Here is a 22,715-nt window from a genome sequence, read left to right as displayed (position 1 = left end):
TGACAGCAAAAATATTGGCATTCAATGCTATGGCAAACTTTTCAATAAACTTACTAGAAGAATTAGAGCTGTAGCTATGGCGATTTTCTGCATATCAAACAATGTGGGAAAACATACTGAGTTGTGAGACAATGAAAAGCTTTGCGGCCAAGCCAGAGCTGTAGCTCTGGCGAGATGCAAGCTAATAGACAAACAATGTGGAAAAACATACTGAGTTGTGAGGCAATGAAAAGCTCTGGGGTCAAGCCAGAGCTGTAGTGTTAGATTACGGAAGATAGCTTTCTTCAGACTGATGGAAGCACGAGTGTTCTTCACCTCCCAGCCACGCCTAGATAAGTGCTGGCCCTCAATCTTATCTCTTTGCCAGCCGTCAACTTGTTGGAGTCCTACTATTCCTGGACTCCCTTACTCTCTAGGCTCCCCTTGACCCCGTTCGGGCGCCCAAGAGCCCGGACGGTCATTCTCGTGCATGTTCCCCTAAATTTACCTTAATGTAACATTAAATATCCCTTTTAATGTTACATTCCACACTTATGACATTAATGTAACATTAAGTATTACTTTTAATGTCACATTAATGTCACATTTCCTTCCCCTTAAGAATCGGTTTCGTCCTCGAAAACGATATTTGGAAGGTCTAACTGTAAATCGGGAAACCTTTTCTTTAAAGTACTTACTCGCTCCCATGTTGAGCTTTCCTCTGAACAATCTTTCCACTTAACCAAACACTCTTGATAAATAGTATTCCTCGTTCGTCTATTACGAACATTTAATATTTTTTCTGGTTCATGTGGATTAGATTGGTCATAGAATAACTCCTCAATATCATCATTTAAAACTAGATTATCCAAGTCACCCAGCTTTTTCCTTAATTTGCTTACATGAAAAACTGGATGTATTTTACTACCAGCAGGTAGTTGGAGCTTGTAAGCCAATTCTGGTGTTTTAACATCAGTTGAAGTTGGAATAAACCTAGCCATTTTGGTTAACCTATCCACAATTACCCACACAGAGTCGTGCCCCCTCTGTGTTCTAGGTAAAGCAACAATAAAATCCATGGAGATACTCTCCCATTTTCCCGAAGGAATTTCTAATGGATGGAGAAGTTCTCCCATTTTTAATTTTTCAGCTTTATTAACCTGGCATTTATTACATTTGACCACATAGTCAAGGACGTCCTTATTCATTCCAGGCCAATAGAACTGCCTCTTAATAAGACTATAAGTCTTATTAACTCCTGGATGTCCCGCACTAGGGGTATCATGACACTCAAAGAGTATCTGGCGCCTTATTTCTATATCTTTCGGGACACATACCCTACCCTTGTAGAGTAAATAACCATTATCAATGGTAAAATTCTTCCACTTGAATCCCGTTTGAGCAACCTCTGATGCTCCATTTCCTAGTTGAACATCCTCAGATATTCCTTCCTCAGTAGAAGCACTTTCATTTGGATCCCCATTTTTTATTGCTTCCCATATGTTGGAATATGTCGGATCAACCTGGCATTTCCCTTTTAAAGATTCAAGCAAACTGGAAGTGAACTGAGTAAAACTCAATTCATTAATGATGGGCATTCTGCTGAGTGCATTAGCTACTATATTATACTTTCCTTTTCTATATCTTATTTCATAGTCGAACTCTTGGAGGAGTTCGGCCCATCTGGCTTTACTCCCATGTAAATCTGGTTGATCATTAAGCCACTTAATGCTTTCATGATCCGATAAGATCAAAAGTTTGGCACCATACAAATAATGCCTCCATTTCTTCATTGCATGTACTATTGCATACAGCTCCCTCTCATAAACAGAATAATTCTGTTTTGCACGATCTAATTTCTTGCTTTCAAAAGCAACTGGTCGACCTTCTTGTAATAAGACCGCGCCTATTGCCTTGTCACTGGCATCAGCTTCAACCACAAATGGTTTATTGGGATCCACTATTAATAATACTGGAGCTGTAGCAATAGCTACCTTAAGTTTTTGAAAACTTTCATTTTGGTCTGTTCCCCAATTAAAACTTTTCCCTTTCCCTTTAAGTTGGTCTGTCATTGGAACAGCTATTTTGGCATAATCTCGAATGAATCTACGATAAAATCCAGATAAACCTAGGAAGATCTGCAGCTCTTCCAGGTTCCGTGGAGGTGGCCATTCAATAATTGCCCTTACTTTTTCTGGATCCATGTTGATTCCCTCTTTCGAGATTATATGCCCTAAATATTTGACCTCTTGTGCAAAGAATTCACATTTAGTTTTCTTCGCATAAAGGGAATGTGTTCTTAACAGTTGGAATACTAATAATAAGTGTTCCAAATGTTCTTCTCTTGATTTACTAAAGATCAAGATATCATCCAAAAAGACTACTACAAAATGTCCTAGATAGGGCCGTAAAACACTATTCATCAGCTTCATAAAAGTAGCTGGTGCATTAGTGAGACCAAAAGGCATCACTAAAAAATCATAATGCCCGTATCTAGTACGAAATGCCGTTTTGGAAATATCTTGTGCCTTAATTCTTATTTGGTGATAACCTGATCTTAAGTCTATCTTTGTGAAGAATTTTGCCCCTTGCAATTGATCAAAAAGATCTTCCATTCTGGGCATAGGAAATTTATTCTTCACCGTTATTTTATTAAGTGCTCTATAGTCAACACAAAGTCGCATAGAACCATCTTTTTTCTTTACTAATAAAATTGGTGAAGCCCAAGGTGAATTACTGGGTTGAATAAACCCTTTATCCAGGTAATCCTTAATTTGTCTCTCAACTTCTTGATGCTGTGTTTCACTTAACCTATATGGTGGTTTTGAAATTGGGTGTGTGTCCTTATTTATATCAATTGGGTGATTTATTTCACCCCTATCTGGTGGAAGGCCACTAGGTAAATCAGAAGGAAACACATCTTTAAAATGATCTAACAAACTGTTCAATTCATTATTTACATTCAATTCGCAAACATAAGAAAATTGTTGCTTTATATTACAGGAAGTAAAAATATTTTGTACAGGAAAAGACCATAGTATATATACCTCACAAACTTCCTTCTTTATCAGCTTCTGAACTTCAGTAGAACACAGCAAAGGATTATCAGATACTTCATGTTCACCTTGAATGACAAAAGTCTTACCATCCCTTTCAAATTCCAGTGTATTATGGTGATAGCTACGTTTTAAGGATGGTTCCAATCCCCATAGCCACTCCCTCCCTAGAGCAATATCAGCTCTTTCCATATTCATTATTTGGAAATCAAGCTTATCTTTATATCCTTGGATCTCGATTTCCAAATTGGATACCATGGTATCCCATATTTTATTGTCTTGGCCTTGCATCATACGCACAACGTATTGATGCTCACTATTTTGTTGGGGAAGTTTCAATTTTTTGACAAGTGCATAATTTATAAAATTATGTGTGGCAGAGTCATTAACCATGACTCTAACCCGTTTTCCAGCTACCAATCCATGTACTCTAAGTAAATCATGTGGCCCAAAAGTAGGCTGCCACAAAGAAGTTGACATACAACACTTATGTTGTACATCCATGTGCAAGACCTCTAAAGATTTATACTTTTCATGGCCCTTTAATTCTAAGGTCTGCACTACATGGATTTGTTTTTCTTTTCCCTTGCCCTTGTCCTTTTCTTTGTCTTCCCCCTTTTTCTTTTGAGGGCAATTCCAAGCAGCATGGTTAGGGGATAAGCAATTAAAACACAATTTTTGTTTTTTGGCCTTATCAAAGTCATTAGGACTTAGCTTTGGCCTCATATATGGTTTCTTTTCAAAGGGTTGTTTTTTACCTTTGAAAAATGGCATTTTTCTTTTAAATTTGCCCACAAATTTTGAGGTTTCTAATTCCTTAGACTTGGGCTCCATATCAGTGAGACTGGTGAGTGTACCTGGACGCGTACTATCTTCATAAATTAATGCAAATTTAATTGCCTCTTCAAGCGTCTTAGGTAAACTCCGTTTTACTTCCTTTTTACAGGCTTTGTCCAGTCCCCTAATGAATCCTCTTGTTTTTTGGAATTCATCAATTCCTTCCAGTTTGAGGATTATCTCACGATATTCCTCCAGATATGTCAGTAGGGGTCGTCCCTTTTGTCTGACATAATCCCAATCTTCCCAATTTCTTTCCATTTCATTTTCAGGAAGAAATTCTTTTAAAAATACGGATTCAAACTGAGCCCAAGTTTCAGGTATTTTATTCGCCTCCTTTAAAGTTCGCCACCACTTATATGCTTTGGGCCCCAAAGTTAAACTGGCCTCCAGTGCTTGGAGATGTGGTGGTGTATTTTTTAATTTATGTAAATCTTCCAATTTCTCGAGGAAATTAAAGATTGTATCTTTATTCCTATCTTTTTCCTCCCCGTAAAATTGAGGTGGTTTCATATCCTTTAAAACCGGATTATCCCTCAATTTATGGTAGGTTTGGGGTTCCTTAGGATCTCGCATAGTCACATCTAAATCTTTCGATGAAGATGGGACATCCGAGATTTCTATTTTATTTTTGTCTTTTTCCAACAATAAAGTTAACTGAGATTTTATTTCAGTTAGTGTTTGAGTTAAAAACTCCATTTGAACCCCTTGAGTTTGCACACGAGCAGAAAGATCATCAAATTGCTCTCTCGTGGCAAAAAATTCTTCCCATTGTTCTTCTTGTATGTCTGGTTCATGGGGATCTACCATAGGTTGATCCCCGGAACTAGAACTTTCCATTACCCTTTCTTTCCCTTTTTCTGCCATTAATACACTGGAATTGGAAAGCAAAAATAAGAAATTTGCATACAAGATAAAATACTTCCCTGATTTTTTATGGCAGGCTGTGGCTTCAGTTGAATATGAAGTTTTCTGCCTGTCTCACAGCAGTCGCAGTCTTATCCGCCTCAGGAGCAGTCCTATCCGTCAACAGCAATCTGATACTGACAGCTCCACTTCTGATCTGTTTCTCGCGGCTGCTGGCAGCTTCATCTGAGCTGATTGGTCCTCGCGAATGCTGGCGACTCTACTCTTGGTCCTCGCGGATGCTGGCGGCTGCACGCCTAGTCTAGTTGGTCTTCACGCTGGTCTGGTTGGTCTTCGTGACCATAATCCTTACGTTTTTTTTTTAATTATTTCTGCCCATTACGTTTTCTGCCATGGGTCCCGTAACATTAGACCAATACTAAATGTCACTTACGTGACGTGGCGCTGCCCTTCCAATGTGACGAATCTTCTCCGTTTTCTTCACGGCTTCGTCAATTTTCACGCGACGGGACAGGGCAGAAATGACGGCATGCAACGGGACAGGGCAGACGACACGCGACGGGACAGGCACTTCTGACTGACGGCCTGTTTTCTGAAGCGATGGGGCAGGGCGGGAGTACTCCGTCAGATCGCGTGACAGTCAGGAATTAAGTGCCGTGAAGACACGACAGGACAGAACGCTTCTGATTGATGGCCCGCTTCTTGACTGACGACCTCCCAGATTCTTGTTTGATCAGAAACATAGGCTCTGATACCAATGTTAGATTACGGAAGATAGCTTTCTTCAGACTGATGGAAGCACGAGTGTTCTTCACCTCCCAGCCACGCCTAGATAAGTGCTGGCCCTCAATCTTATCTCTTTGCCAGCCGTCAACTTGCTGGAGTCCTACTATTCCTGGACTCCCTTACTCTCTAGGCTCCCCTTGACCCCGTTCGGGCGCCCAAGAGCCCGGACGGTCATTCTCGTGCATGTTCCCCTAAATTTACCTTAATGTAACATTAAATATCCCTTTTAATGTTACATTCCACACTTATGACATTAATGTAACATTAAGTATTACTTTTAATGTCACATTAATGTCACATGTAGCTATGGCGATTTTCAGCTTGTCAAAATGTTCTTGGTTGGTCTGAACTCCAACAGCAACACATGTTCTATCATTCTAAGTTAGCACAGCCCACAACAAAAATATTGGCATTCGACCCTACGACAAATTTTTTTGTTAGGCTTACCACTTGAAGTACTAGAGCTGTAGCTATGGCAATTTTGAGCATATCAAAACTTTTCTGTTAGCAAATCACGGGAGCTTCTCAAATGATAAGGAAGAGGAAGAGGCAGGATTTATGGGCTGAAACCAGCTCTTTATGCTGAGAATAGCACGAGTGTCATGTAAAGTGAGTTATGGACTGCATGTCTCTAGCAAGATCAACCACTGATGTAGAAATGACCATAACCTTTGATGTATAGAAAATTCTGGAAACCTTCTAGCAGGAGAAAACAAAATAGCAAGATCAAGTATTCAACCACTGATGTAGAAATGACCATACCTTTTGATGTATAGAAAAGTTTGGAAACCTTCTAGCAGGAGAAAGCGATTAGCATCAAAGGTTGCCCAACCAAGCATATTTGCAAAGTCAAAAAGTCAAAAGCTACAGGGAATCAATCATTCGTCACTGGGACCAATGTGTGGTCTGGTTTGCCATTTTGAAGGGATGGCAAACCCTCTTGTACTATGGGTAAGCTTGTAAAAGTTCTCTTTGTAGGGATGCCCTTTTCTTTCCATGAAGTCAATTTGGAAACCTTCCAGCAGGAGACTTGTTTTCAACTGGTTCTCTCCTGGCATTATCTACACTGGCAACTAGAGTTCTTCAGTAGTCCCCCAGAATCCACAATTTAAGACTCACATGAAGCACTTCAATCCTTCCTATTTTTGAGAGATTTATGGCTTTCTACTTTTGTGATTTTGACAACTTGGTTCTCTCCTAGCATTATCTATACTGACAACTAGATTTCTTCAGTAGTTCCCCCAGAATCCACAATTTAAGACTTACATGAAGCACTTCAATCCTTCCTATTTTTGAGATATTTATGGCTTTTTACTTTTGTGATTTTGGCAATTTCCTTCATATCTTTGAATACTCTGAATGTTTATTTTCCCCAGTCTTTTACATCCATAGAATATCTAGGCTAAATCCATGCATCAACATGAATGGATGAAAGCTTGCGGTGCAATCTTGAGCTGTTGTAGGCAAATTCCAGTAGGGGTAAATGCTCGTCCTAGTTAGACTGATTTTTGCTCACTTAAAATCTCAACATGTCTTCTAGGATTAACTTGCTTTGTTTGACTATCATTGTGAATGATAAGTTATATTGATGCTTAATGTAGTTATAATTTGCAGAGGGTTGCTCTCTAGAAATGACTATTAAACCTTCAATTTCTATTAGTGACTATTTGACCTGCAAACTTCTCCACAAAAAGCCTAGTCAACTTTGCTGTCCTTATATCAGCCTTACTAGTCAAGAAGTCAAATGCGCCTTTGAGGCTTGGTAATATTGAGTAGCCTAACCTCCAATCCGGCAAGGTACGAAGTGGGGTACTAAGTGTGAAGATATGCTAGGGTTTGCATCGAGGAAACATAGCATGTACGACCAAGACTCAAACCCTAAATGCAAAACGCAAAATGCAAAAACTCAAAACTCAAATATAGAGAGAAGAAACTTTGAAGTGAATGAATGCTATAAATGAATGTAAGAGTGTACAGAATGCCCAAGGACAGAGCAATGCAATGTTGGAGAGTGACATCCATTGGAGATGGATCCCAAGTGTTGTGACTACCAGTCAGAGTGTGGGAAACACTAGACGTTGATCACCAGAGTGTCAGGGAACTGAGGCAGCAATAGGAGAGGCGTTTGTTGATTAGGCAGCGTGTTGGGCAGCAAAAACCCAGGTATTGCAGCAATCTCTCGATGGGAGAGATGGCAGTAGCGTGTTGCCTAGCCCTAAATGCTGAAAACGCAGGCTAATCAAGTGCTATGATGACGTAGCAAATGGGGACCTCCAAATAGGAGGGTGATGGCTAAAAACAAGCCACCTAGGGCTGGATAATGATTGGCTGCGGTTGGTGATGGTTGGATAGCAGATGGTAGGTGGCTGGTGGCTGATGGCTGAGATTTGCATGGTAGAGTGAGAAACTTGCACAAAAGGATGAGGTTGATACCCTGTCTATTTATAGATGTTGAAGGGTGTCCCAAAAAGTTAAGGTTTTGGGGGACCATTGAAACTCTCTTGAATTGCGTACCAAATTCACATTTTCATTAATTAAGCATGGTTTGGGGCTGTTAAAAAATACTAATAAGCTGTAAAGTGTGTTTTAGCTCAATATACCCTCTCAAGTGTTGCCACCTGTGGTGCAAGGATTGAGACACACAGTGCTTGCAGAGAGAGAGAGAGAGAGAGAGAGAGAGAGAGAGAGAGAGAGAGAACGAAAAAAAAAGAGAGAGAGTGAGCACGACTTGTGGGTACAATGACGAGTGTACCGCTTTAGGTTTTTATATATATATATACGAGTGTACCGCTTTAGGTTTATATATATATATATATATATATATATATATATATATATATATATATATGTGTGTGTGTACAAGTGCGCTAAGGGTGTGTTCACACCCGAGCACATATAAAAGGCACGAGAGCCCTTTATCCCAACAACCTCCTACCTAAAGGCAATGTGCCTTAAGAGGAGAAAAGAATCAGTTAAGTCTAGGCATGTACAAAGCTGAAATACATATATCTATCCAACTCCCATCATCTATCGGCGATGAGCAAACCGCTCTGCTAGAAGAGCCTTCCTAAGAAGGTTTGCAGGATTATCATCTGTATGCACTTTGACAAGCTCAATGCCTTGCTGTCAAGTACATCTCTAATGAAGTGGTACTTTACCTGTATGTGCTTCGTCTTTGCATGAAAGATGGGATTCTGTGCTAGCATGATAGGACTCTAACTATCACAATGAAGAACAGGTAACTTTGTAATGCCAACCTCTCCCATCAGATGTAAAAGCCATAAAGTCTCCTTGCATGCCTTAGTGGCAGCCACATACTCTGCCTCTGTAGTAGACAATGCAACACACTTTTGTAGCCTGGAGATCTAAGAGACTGCTCCTCTCATGAAGGTAAACATATACCCAGAAGTGGACTTTTTGCAATCCGCATGACTGTCTTCTGCTTTTCAAAGCAGATGCAAAAATCCTTTCTATCTTTGAGGTATCTCATAATACCTTTCACTACTTCCCAATGCTTTTTACCAGGGTTTGCCATGTATTTGCTAACCACTCCCACTGCGAAGGCAATGTCAGAACGTGTAGCAACCATAGCATACATCAAACTGCCAACAGCTGAAGCATATGGTATCTTGGCCATTTCAGCCTTCTCATCATTAGATGTAGGGTTGTCCTCTGCACTGAGTTTCACATATGGAGGCAATGGAACCCCAATTGTTTTCCCCCCCTCCATATTGAAACGTTGCAAAACCTTGGAGATATACTTCTGCTGAGATAGATAGAGTAATCCTTTTGACCTATCTCTGAGTATTCGCATGCCAAGAATGTGATTTGTATCACCAAGATCCTTCATGTCAAAGCTGCCATGAAGACTTTGCTTCAGTGAGTCCAAGGCATTAGTATCCCTACCAGCAATCAGCATGGTCATCAACGTACAGAACCAAGATAATCAGGCTGCCATCTGCGGCCTTCTTGGTGTACAAGCAGTGATCCACTTGACTTCTATGAAAACCTTGAGACTGCATAAATGTATCAAACTTATGATACCATTCTCTTGGTGCTTATTTCAGCCCATACAAACTCCTTTTGAGTTTACATACCATCTTCTCTTTCCCTCAAACTCTTCAGGCTATTGCATATATGTCTTCATGCAGATCACCATGTAAGAATGCAGTCTTTACATCCATCTGTATGAGCTCCATATCTTCAGGTGCAACCAAGCCCAAAATAGTTCTCAATGTAGTCATCTTGACTACAAGAGAGAGGATCTCATCAAAGTCAACTCCATGTTCCTGCTTGTATCCCTTCGCAACCAATCTTGCTTTGTACTTTGGCAAGGAACTAGAAGTGACCTTCATCTTGTAAACCCATTTGCATGGAAGGGTTTTCTACCCTTTAGGCAACTGCACCAAGTCTCAAGTGTCATTTTTCTCAAGAGATTCCATCTCTGATAACATAGCTTTATACCATTTCTTGCTGCCTTGTTTGTCCATTGCTTCCTTGAAGCAAGACGGTTCACCACAGTCTGTCAACACGATATAATCAGCCACATTTTTTGCACCAGGAACGAATCTATCAGGTTGTCTAGTAGCCCTAGACGATCCCCTAACCCAATGATCATTGTTTGCTGGCTATTAAGCTTGCAAATTTCCATTTTCAGCTTGCTATCCTGGCTGTTGCTGCATATCTAGTGGCTCATCATTATGGGCAATTATTGGCTGATCATTTTCAACATTATTTTTTGCATTTGTAGGCTCATTTACAACATGTATTTGCTGCTGTACAGCAGGCGCATTTTGTTGTCCAAAAGGTATTTCTTCCCAGAATACAACCCTATGGACTTCCTCTATTCTTTCGGGCTGTTTGTGCATGTGATCTTTCTGGAAGATAACATCATTGCTGCGTACTACTTTGCTTTTCTCAGGATCCCATAATCTATACCCCATTTCACCTTCATCATCATATCCTAGGAAAATGCATTTGCAGGACTTTGGCTCAAGTTTGCTGCGTTTTTCTTTACAAATGTGCACAAAAGCCTCGTTGCCAAACACTTTAAGGTGAGCATATGAAGGTATGAAGGTGGCTTGCTCGACCATGCTTCCTGAGGGATTCCGCTCCCCCCCCTCCCCCCCCCCCCCCCCCACCAAAAAAAGGACCTGTTTGATGATTGATTAATCAAGCGAATAGCTGTCATAATAGCCTTTGCCCAAAAGCCATGGGGTAATGCAGCATGAGACAACATGGTACGGATTTTATCCAATATGGTCCAATTCATACACTCTGCAACTCCATTTTGGGGTGGATTATAAGGGGCAGTGAGCTCCCTGTTTATCCCTTTGCTATCACAATTTTCTGATCACCAAAAGTGGTATGAAATCCATCGTCATCTAGCTGCCCTGTGCTAATCAAGCTCTTCTTGAGCTGAGGTACATGCCGTACATGCTGAAGAGTGAAGACAGAGCCATGCTGAAACTGCAACTGCACATTGCCAATATCTGCAATGTCACGTGGATAGTTGCTCTCCCAAGATGAACAACGCCATGTCGATCCCCTGTGTAGTCAGAAAACCACTCACGATGAGGGGTGACATTAAAAGAAGCACCTAAATCTAAAATCCAGGTATGTATGTCATCATCTGTATCTGCAAGTAAAGTATGTGTACTTAAGTGTGAAGAGAACAAGAGTACGTCATTCCCGTTGTCACTGTCATGAGTGACTACATTCACCGCTTCAATTTTGACACTGCTCTTCTTAGGTTGACTCTCTTTCTTCTCTTCCTTGCTATCAGTTGCCTTCTTGCCCTTTCCTTTTTCTTTCTTCCATTTGTAGCAGTCACATTTAAAGCGACCCTTCTTGCCACAATGATGGCATTCAACATCCTTGCCACGTGATTTATTGCATCCCTTGCTATCAGATTTGCCTTTCTGCTGTGATCTGCCCCTAGTTTGCAAAGCACTGGAAGACTTGCTGGTTGCATTGTTCTGGCGATTCATTTCTTCCATGAGTAGAGCACTCTTTGCATCAGCATACAAAAGAATCACATTAGAATTGCTCATAGCAGCCTTGAATGTATCCCAACTCTCTGGCAGAGTGCAAAGCAAGAACGTAGCCTTAAATTCTTCATCAATCAATAATTTCAAGGCAAATAGCTAACTGAAAATGGAGTTAAACTCACTCAAGTGAGTAGACATTGGTGTACCCTGTTTCATACGCAAATCCATAAGCTTTTTCAGCCAATATACTTTGCTTGCGGCACTCTTTTGTGTATACAATTTTTCCAATCGAGTCCAAATAGCATATGCAAAATCCAAACCTTCAATGTTAAACAGCAAGGCATTAGAAATCGATAGCTCGATGGTTGAGCGTGCAAGCTCATTTAACTCATCCCAATCTTCTTGTTCCATATTTGCAAGCTTTGCCCCTTTGGTCTTAATCGGCTTTGCCTGCTTCTTTTGCAACAGGATATGGTAGCATTGGTTTTGCCAAACTGCAAAGTTATGTGCTCCTTCAAGCTTCTTAATTGCATGAGATGACTGCTGTCATTGCTGCCAGCCATGATTTTCAGCCCAAATGTGACAAAAAAATTCAGCAAATGCAGGCCCAAACTGTCACACAAGTGACCAAGGTACAAACAAGTACCAACCAGCAATAAATAACCATGAGAAAGCAGAAATTTCAGATCTGCAAATAAATTTTCAGAAGCACTAAACCTTGTGCTACAGCACTCCACAACTGATTACAGTTGTTCCAAGGACAAATACATCACATTACATGAGAAGTCCCAAAATTTAGCTGCAATTTCTGTTGTACATGCATCCACGGGCACAAAATTTGACACGCACAGTCAAAAGCCCCAAAATTTTTGTGCTCAAAGCATCAATCATACATCTGCACTCTCTTTGACATGCATAGAATAGGCCAATTTTGCCAAAATAGAGCAATTTCAGCAAAACCCCCACATTTTTCCAAGTGCTAGATATCCAAATTGCATGGAATCAAATCCGTATGTACATAAAATGACCAAATGGCGCACAAATTTTGCCCAAACAGAAAAAGCCCCAAATTGCATGGGGTCCAATGTGCATCAATGTTGAGAAATTGGGTTAATTTCAGCCCAATTTTGCATGTACATGAAAAGCCCCAAATGTCGGAGGCAAAATGTCACAAATTCCTGCAATTTCTGAGACCAATTGTCTTGTCGTGCATCACATTCCCCAAATCCGGGAAAAGCCCCAAATTTCCGGGCCAAGATTGCACAAATTTACACTTTGTGTGTTATGTACGCGAATGCCCGACAAGGGGAGAAGGAAAAAATTCCAGCAATTTGATAGAAACGATGAGAAAAAAAATATCTGTCACGTTTGGCGCCTGTCCGTGTGTGTTCTCAGCTTGCTGGCCATCAATCACCGTGCGTCAGCTGCTGCCACGTTGGTCGTCGCCACGCTGATCCTGCCATCAGTGCTTGTGAAGTCGCCCGTTGGTCACGACTGTTGCCTTGTCGACTTGCAGCTGCTGTCGTCGCTCCCACTGGACATGCCTGCCCGTCGACTGGTCTCGTCAGGCAGGCTATGTTTGCCTGCAACCTGCCGACCCTGTCACTTGGTGCCACACTTTTTGCAGTGTGTCGTCTGCCACACGTTTTGCAGCGTATTGTTTGCAGCCCCGACTCTTTTGACTTGCGTGCAGCCCTGGAATTGTCCACGCCTGACTGAAGCGTGTAGAACTTGATGGCTTTGATACCAGTTTGTTGCCACTTGTGGCGTGAGGATCGAGACATGCAGTGCTTGCTGTCAGGAGAGAGAGAGAGAGAGAGAGAGAGAGAGAGAGAGAGAGAGAGAGTGTGTGTGTGTGTGTGTGTGCAAAGTAGAGAGTGAGAGTGAGCACGACTTGTGGGTACAATGAGTGTACCACTTTAGGTTTTTAGATATATATATATGAAAGTACATGTGTACTAAGGGTGTATTCACACCTGAGCACATATAAAAGGCACGAGGGCCCTTTATTTTCAACATCAAGCCCTAAACTAAGCCTAAAAGGAAAGGCCGTTATTGTTTACCCTAGGGCATTCCACCCCAAAGTAGCCAGGGCATTGGAGAAAGGGTGCGGTACAAGTCGGCTTCCCAATGATCTACCAAGACTACCGAGGCGATGATTATCTTACCAAGGGATTCCAAGTAATCACCCCAAAGATGACATGGCCATTAGCAGACCAATCAACCAATTCTTGAGGAGTAGTGAAGGAGATAGGTTATTGAGACTGTTTGCGTGCCACATATCTAGTAGCTGTTGGGACAGATGGTGCAGTAGCGGGAGGCGTAGACCCACTGGACTGGCTAGCTAGAGTGGAGGTAGTTGCAATAGTTTGCTGTGGTTTTCTAGGAGGAAGATCCTGGGCCTTGCTACAATGCTTCTCGTCCATATGGCCCGACCTTTGGTAGTGTGTGCAGAACCTATTTTTCTTAGGAATTTGCGGCCAAAGGGATTATGTTTGTTTGGTTCCATTGGAGAAAGTGGTGTCACCCTTCTTTTGGCTTGCCTTCGTATTTTGTGACTTCTTGCCATTGGTAGTTTTCCCTTCCAAAGAAGAGACAACCAATCCTCGCCTCTCCGAATGGATGTGTGGAGGACTTCTTATGGACTTGATTATGCATTATTGCACAATGCAAGAACTTGCACTCAAACTTGCAGAAGGTGCCGATTATTGTGTTGGATAAAATGCAACACAAAATGCAAGTATTTGTTGGGTAACTTGTTCAAGAAGAACGTGACTTGATCGTCGTCTGACTTTGGGGAGTTAGTAGTGGCAAACTCGGCAAGTAATTGCCAATATTCGGCCAACTTGACTTTTAGATCATCCCCTTCCTTGATGGAAAACTCTTGAAGCTCAAAATCGAGATTGATACATGGAGTGTGATCTTCAGCCGCATAGCGGTCAATGGGATGACTCTAACTCTTAGATGCGAGGGCAAAATGCTGTAACTAAGAGTGAAATTTAGAAAGAAACTTGTGCATTAACTCAACATTGGCTATGGCATTGCGGGCTCTCCATTGATGGATGTGATCAAGGTTAGCTAATTGAGGGTCTGAGCGGGTATAGGCTCGGTATCAACTACAAGTTCCCAAAGTCCTTGAGATTCAAGCACTTGTTGCATGAAGTTCGACCAAGTGGTGTAATTGGACCTGCTAAAACGAGTCTTATCCGTAAAGGCAGTTTTGGCCATTGCAATAGGAGGGATAGTGCTAGGAGATGGAGGTGTGTAATGGGGTAAGGGTGAATAGGGGGGATAGGGTGGGGAGCAGAGTACATGGAGGAAGGAATCCTAGAGTGCCCACTATGCATATGAGAAGTGTGTATAGTGGCTCCAAAGGTGGGTGTGGGTGGATTGGGTATAGGTATGGTAACCGCACGAGGAGCCCAAGGTGAAGGGATGGGGATACGAGGAGTAGAAGATGGAAATTCTTGTGTCAGAGTGACCCAAGGATGTGTGTCAACAATCCATAAGCAGAGGACGGATATCTTTGCGTTTGAAAGGGTCATGTGGGGGGTTTGTGAGTGTTTGAAGGTAGTGAGAGGGATGCCCATCATAGCCGTCCCAGAGTGAAAGGAGGTGGTAAAGTGGGGCTAGTTGGAAGGTATAGTATTAAAGGGTGGCATTCCCCCTAACAATGCACCAAGAGGTGGAGGGTAGATAGATGATGGGATGGAGAAAGAGAAAGTGTTAGGAATAGAGATGGAAGATGATAAATCCAACCCCTAGTGTGCTTTGAGAGAAAGTGAAATGTAATCCAAGATTTTGGAATGAAGATGTGAGTATATTAGAATGTGGAGAAGATAGTGGTGGGATGGCAGGGAGTTGAGAAGTGTGGTTTACTTGCTCAAATGAAACAGATGGTAGAGATATACCTAATGAAGGGTATCTGCTTCGAGAGCCTCCTCTATTAAAGTTAACATACTGAAAATCCTCCAGGTCTTGCACAACACAAGAAGAAACAAGAGAGAGTTTTGATTCATATGACTCAAAAGGGTTATATGAACTTGACACAAGGCTTGGGGAGATAAAGGAGATGGATCGCCAGATATGCTAAATGTCATTATCCCTCCAAGATCAGTAGAGAGATGGTCAGTCTCACCAATTGGTCTAGATGTAGTAGCACTCGTTGGAGGAGTGTAAACTGAACTGTACGTGATGGGCAAGTACTCCTCAAACTCTTTATCTGTAAGATGACCAAAACAAGAAGAAGAAGATGGTAAAGTTGAAGGTGTGTCTACTCAAAGCCTCCGATGATGGAGAAGCCTGATAGGGCATCATAGGATCCGAGGAAAAATGTGCTTGAGACATTACGAGTCAGAATCGAATCATGTGTGAGTCTCTCACAAAGACTAAATACATGTTAGGGTTTGCACTAAGGAAACACAGCATGTATGACCAAGACTGAAACACATAGACTCAGACAAAGCTAAACGTAAAACGCAAGAACTCAAAACTCAAACACAGAGAGAAGAAACTTTGAAGTAAATGAATGCTGTAAATGAATGTAAGAGTGTACAAAATGCCCAAGGGCAGAGCAATGCAGTGTCGGAGAGTGATCTCCATTGGAGATGGATCCCAAGTGTTGTGACCACCAGTTGGAGTGTGGAACTCAAACACAGAGAGAAGAAACTTTGAAGTAAATGAATGCTGTAAATGAATGTAAGAGTGTACAAAATGCCCAAGGGCAGAGCAATGCAGTGTCGGAGAGTGATCTCCATTGGAGATGGATCCCAAGTGTTGTGACCACCAGTTGGAGTGTGGGAAACACAAAGGTTTATCACCAGAGTGTTAAGGAAATGAGGCAACAATAGGAGAGGTGTTTGCTAATGTAGATGGCTCGTTGGACAGCAAAAACGCAAGTATTGCAGCAGTCTCGCAGTGGGAGAGACGACATCAACCTGTTGCCTAGCACCAAATGCTGAAAATGCAAGCTAATCAAGTGCTATGACAACGCAGCAAATGGAGACCTCCAAACAGCAGGGCGATGGCTGCAAATAGATTGTCTAGGGTTGGATAGTTATGGGCTGCAGTTGGTGATGGCTGGACAGAAGATGGTAGGTGGCCGATGGTTGAAATCTGCACAGTAGAGTGAGAAACTTGCACAAAAGGATGAGGTTGAATGGTGGGCAGCCTATCTATTTATAGATGTTGAAGGGTGTCCCAAAAAATTAGGGTTTTGGGGGACCATTGAAACTCTCTTGAGCTGTGCGTTCAATTTGCATTTTTCATTAATTAAGCGTGTTTTGGGGCCGTTCAAAAATGCTAATCAAATTGTAAAGCGTGTTTTAACTCAACACTAACGTGTGGGGGCCTTGCACCAAGCCACAATTATTGTCCATCGTGCATCTCGGCCATTGCCCCAAAAAGAATCTAGGCATGGCTTTCCAAGTCACTGTGAAACATGCTTAGACGCTTGGTCTCTTAAGACCTCCACCTAAGCTTGTGTCCATATGTCAGAGTGGGAAGTTTGGAGGAAGGAGTAGTTCCACCGGTCAAGAGGGGCCAAGAAATGTGGCTTGCAGATTATGAAGATCCCCACCTTTAAAGGCCATGGAAACTCCTTGTGATCAACAACTCTCATATATGTCTAGGGGCTGCAACAATTCTTGTGGAAGGAGCTAAGCGTGGTGTGGAAAGGTGTGGCCTGCTGATAGGGTGGAGGTGTTGGAAGCATTGTGGGAAGGGCCGCTCACCTGTTGTCAAGGGGAGGGTACGGATTTGTGAGGCTTGTCACTCCATGTGGATGGAGCCTAAGGGTGAGGGGGTATTGGAGGGGGAGTGGGGGTAGCAACTAGAGGTGGGAGTTGGGCTGCAATCTTAGCTTCCATTTATGAAGCATGCTCAAGAGTTGGCTGTATTACGGTCACCATGTGCTGCAGGGCACATCCCTAGTTATATCCTCTTAGGGAGATCATTTATTTGGTTCCATGGTATAGTGGCTTCACAGCCGTGGACTTTGCGCTTCATTACAGATTCCCTAGATATCCTGGTACCATCCTCTTTCCCAGGCTTGCGTTTGAGTAATGCCATCTAGTGGAGGACTTTGGATGCCTTTTTCGGCTTTGTCCTTCCCCCCTTGTTGCTGATGCAGTGACATGTGCAAGGGTATCAAAGGTAGGAGTGGCAGTGCTGAACCAGAGGATCCCTGAATTCCTAATGATTGAGGCAGGTAGACATGTGTTCTAGTAGCAGATCATAGTGACAAGGTGGCCCGAACAGTGTCTTCACTGCTATGAGCTTGGACACCAAGCCTTGGAGTGTGCATGCTTTGGGGCTGAGGCCACGCAGCAAGCAACTGCACAGCGCACGTGCAGAGGATGATGACTTCATTAGAGTCCACCAACACTGGGGCACCAGCTTGAAGCTGTGCTTGGGAGGGGCAGTGACCCACGACCTGTCCAAAGATTGTGGTTTCCTTCAGTTCTTTTTTTGTGGCTTGGATGGACTGAAGCTGTTCTTCGGTGAGGATGACGGATGAGGTGTCTTACTGGAGGACACCTGTAGAGCGCTCTGGCATCAGACCAGAGGTTTCCATTGCATGAACTCGATCAACCCCTTCTGGGTAGGCTGCTGACGACCAAAGAATGCTGCTGCAAAGAGAGGGAGACTAAGGCCTGAAAGTCGGGGTGAGATGGGCAGTGGTGGGGTGTTAATGGTGTGGGGTGCAGGTGCAGGTGCAGGGTGGGCAGTGTGTGGCAGCAGGTGAGATGGTGTGGGGGGGCAGAGATGGCGGCAGGCCTGTGCACAGGCAGCAGCTCAGGCAGGAGTGGTGTGTCCATCAATTTTGTATGAAATTAAGTGTACCGGTACAGGTAGAGTTTTATCAGATTATAAGGTAATACTGAAGGATTGGGTATCAACGAAGAAGCTGAATGTGCTCCCTTTTCTGCTTGGTTCTGGTGTGAGTTTTATTGATATAACATGCACCTTAGAACTTGGCACAGTCTGTGACATGAATAGCAACAAGCTGTGAACTCTTTACCTTCGTTTTAAGGAGTTTATCAGATTGTAAGGTAATACTGAATACCAATCGGAAGGCACTGGGTGCTCACTGAAATGAGTAGGATATCTGTCAGACCTTGAAATTTATGCATGCTTTCTGCTTGGTTTTGGCATAATTTTTGTTCGTGTAACATGCACCCTACAACAGCCCATGTACATTCTAAGAACAGGCCTGCTGGCTATCCAACATTCTGCTGACTGTTTTAACGTTTACATGAACAGAATCTTCAACGTATGGCATTATCCAAAGGCTAATGTGGAGGTCTTTGGCGAGGTCTTTTTTTCGTACTTTTCCCGTGCGAGCAATTCTCATAAATCATGCATGTACGCTCTTGGGTCGTCTAATGTTTGTGGGTTTTGTAGGGTCTGGCGACTTGGGTGCTAGCCTGTTATTTTTCATACACGCCTTTTGTAGCCAACTTGGCACGTTGGCTTAGTGTACGCATCAATTTGCGAACCGCTGAGAAGTCAGGTGAGAAGGCCTTGCCTTCACTTCTTGCTTAAACACTTGCACGACTAAGATTTACTGGTGGATTCGCTCATATTCATATCAAGTGGAGGGGTATTGTTGCGGATGAATGCAGGTGAGTGAGCTCCCCCGAAACTGCTTTTGGATGAGTTGTTCTACCTACAGTTGCATCCATCTGAGAATGTTGTACACTCTTACCACCCATTACCTGTATTCTGTTTTCTCCATTCTTTGCTCTGTGTCTCCTTTTCCTTGGTTTCTCACACAGACAGAGAGCGGATATAGGAGGTGGTGAGCGATCATGAAGAATTGCTTGGAATCTCTGGCTCGGTGATAAGCTCACACAGTGTAGAGAGCTTGAATAGTGATATCACTAATTAGATAGTCCCACCGAAGGTGAAGCCCATTACATGCAACATCTCAATTGTAATCGTTCATCTCGTACAATTGCCCAAAATTGATCTGCAAGAGAAAAGAAACCGAGAGAAAGCATACATAACACAAGATTGTATGCAATTTCTCCCTCCTTATGGGTGAGCATCTCCCTCATGCATATATGTATGGATTTGTATTAAGCTTTAGCATTTAGAAATTGTTGAAAAGCATCTCCTTTTGGGCTCTTGTCACCCATCTCCCTCATGCATATATGCATGGATTTGTATTAAGCTTTAGCATTTAGAAATTGTTGAAAAGGATCTCCTTTTGGGCTCTTGTTTTCATTACATGAACGCACTTTTGTCCTTGTATTTTTAAATTCATATTTTAATAAATTTATTTTAAGAAATACAAAAAAGAATAATCAAACTCTCTAGGCCTTGTATAATAGTTACATTTAACTAAATAATTTGCATATATGCGCTTACAATATCCTTGTGCTAGTGAGCGTTCGAAAATACAATAAGTTCACACTATGAAGTATTCAATCATAAATCATTTTTATGCATTATAATACGTTAATTTAGAATGTGTATTTCATATAACTTCATCTAATGATCTATTTACTACGACACAAAACACATTAGTATATTTTCATCTATCTATTGGGTATAATATGACTAGTGTTCATGTATGTATGTGCATAACAAAGTCACTGATCATGTGGTATATAGATTCCAATGGTCAGAATTATAGTATGCATCGATAAACTTGCTCAGGGAGAGTTTGAATCATAGCTCCTTAATATAAGGAAGTTTAGCATCTAGACATACTAGTTGTTTTTCACTTAGTACGTAATAAATATAGGAGATTCTTGAATAAGCAAGTTGGAGGAGGAATGTAGCACGGTTTGCTTAGTTTTTTAGCAATGTCTAATAGCATGTTTCATAAGTAGTCAATGATAAAAGTAGCTTTTGATCTATAGTTTTGATATCAAACTTGCTATCAATTTAATATAGGTTTATTGCGAAATTTCCTCTATTTAATTTATGATTTTTTTTTTCCATAAGATACGTCTCCTTAGTAGGCCAACTTGCCCTAGTTGATAGAATTATCTTGCAATCAATCAAGACAGATTTTAGTCAATAGTCTTTTTAATCAAGCCTTCTCATTGGGCTACTCAAAGAGCCCCTTCTCTAGCATGTATATTATCACTTTTTCTTAATAATATATGTAACTCACTTTGATTATTTGGGATTCTTGCTCAATTTTGAATAGATGTGTATTTGGGAGATTATTGTCCTCTTATAACTTTTCACTCGTTAATTAGGACGTATGTTAGCTATGTTATGTTTTTTTTAATGCTCTTATGTACATTAAAAAAAAAAACAAATTCAAGAAAAGGGTAACATTTTACTATGTATTCTATTGCACATATTTTATTAACAAGGTAGAGAATTGCTTAATGATTTAGAAGAAACTTAAATGGCATAGCTAACGAACTGTGGAAAAAGATCCTTATAGTATATACCATTTTTAAGCCTTCTCTCTTTTGATTGTGTAAGTCATTTATATGTTAATAAGTTGTGAGATTATTGAAGCTCACATGGGAAAGATCGTGTTGTATGCTAGCAAAAATTACTCATATTGCTACCTTCGATGTATCAGTGTACACTTGGGACATCATTGTCCGTTTTGAATCTTGTATGAATTGGTATATTGATTTGAGTCAATTTCAGTATCTTTATAGGCTTTCTCGCATTCTTTTGACCACATATATACTATGATAAACTTGTGTAAAGGGTCTCGCAATGATTGCATACTCCAAGAAAAACTACTTATAGTACCTTGTATGGTTTTTCTTATAGTACCTTGTATGTCATAGAAAATGTTGATATTCATTCGAGTTAATAGAAAATGGTACATCAATAATCAAATATATACTTTTGATATTCATAGTTATGCTATTCTTTGATATTATATGACGTTGGATAACAAGTATTTAGAGAATATAACTATACTTGCGTTGGGGGAGATTTGAGGTCTTCAAATGTCTTGTAATAAGAGATTATTTTCAAAAGTTTATATTTTGATAAATAAATATATTTGAAATAAACATATTTATTTTGATAAATAAACCATTTTAGAGCTTTTAAAAAGTTTATATTTTTGATAAATAAACATATTTAAAATTGTTAAAAGATCATTATCATAATATTCTCATGGCTTGTATCAAAACTATAAATGTAGATCACCTTAAAGATGATAATTGACTTAATAAAGATTCTACTTTGTCTTGATAGAAGTGAAAACGAATACTCAATTTGAATTTTTAAATATCTAATTATCTCCCTTCGTCCTTATCTTTTAATTTTTTTTCTTCTTGTTAGTTACTTATTTTTCTTTTTAAAATTCACACTGTATTTCTCCTCAAAGTCTCAAATCGCATCTTTAGTTATGGATTGATCATTCAAGGATCCTTGTAACATTGGTAAAAGAGCTCTCTATCATATTCACACTAAGCTAGAACGTGAGTACAAACTAGTTAAGAAAACAACAAAACAAAACACTATTTCAAAGCTCATGAAATATTTATTTTGATTTGAAGAAAAGGAAAATCTTAATCTTTGATTAAATGGAATGTTATATTCTAGAGATTTTATAAAAAATATACTCTTTTTAATAATAGCTCTTCATTGATGTGGTTTACTAGTGATGGTCATAATGAGTTTTTAAGCTATATCTTTAATCTTATTGTAGAGAAGAATATTTTTAAATTTAAAAAATTATTTATTAACAAAATTTAGAGATGGTTATAATGAAATTTTAAGCTATATGTTTAATCTTATTGCAGAGAAGAATATATATTGAAAAATCATTTATTAACTAAATATAGAGATGAGTTGTTGCAAAAACTACAAGATTGTTAACAGAAGAATCGTTCATTGAAAAAACGTATCAAATCATATAAACAAAATAAACAAAAAAGATATTTGAAATCAACAAAGAACTCTCAAGAATATTGAGTATCTCAAATGAGGAGGTGACTATAGTGAAAGAATCCAAGTGGCAACGTATATCTTTTTGCTTTAGAAATGTTGAATGTAATTTTGCTTATAATAGTATTTGAGTTATAATGTTGAGATTGCTTAGGTCTCTTCTTTAGCCAAATCTAAGTGAGAGATGTTTCAAAGACATCTCAATATTATTATTATTATTTATTTAAAAAAATATTTTAAAGGATATTTTAGAGAAAATTTCAAAAAAGTAAAGAGAGAATGATTATATTATTATTAAAGTATGGATATTTAGATT

At 40.4% G+C, this 22,715-nt stretch overlaps 1 protein-coding gene across 3 annotated transcripts in view; it reads left to right on the top strand.

Annotated features, from left to right (window-relative positions):
• LOC148021640 (insulin-induced protein) overlaps positions 1-19,753 on the top strand; it is a 62,800-nt gene extending 43,047 nt beyond the window's left edge. Inside the window, exons 5-7 of one of the 3 annotated variants that reach the window (XR_015694360.1) lie at positions 18,779-18,830; positions 18,920-19,140; positions 19,294-19,753. Coding sequence is in view for 2 of the 3 variants with exons in the window: in XM_087697104.1 (XP_087553230.1) it covers positions 18,779-18,830; positions 18,920-19,028; positions 19,294-19,310 (178 nt within the window). In the remaining variant the exon portion in view is untranslated. Of the gene's footprint in view, positions 1-18,778; positions 18,831-18,919 lie in introns of all 3 variants that reach the window. The other 2 variants (XM_087697104.1, XM_087697106.1) reach the window with 2 other exon arrangements.
• Positions 19,754-22,715: the final 2,962 nt, after the last annotated feature.

Source organism: Lygodium microphyllum, chromosome 17, assembly GCF_053477565.2.
Source record: "Lygodium microphyllum isolate KBCC chromosome 17, Lygodium_microphyllum_v1.1.10, whole genome shotgun sequence".
NCBI lineage: Eukaryota > Viridiplantae > Streptophyta > Polypodiopsida > Schizaeales > Lygodiaceae > Lygodium > Lygodium microphyllum.
This window is presented reverse-complemented; position numbering and strand designations above follow the sequence as displayed.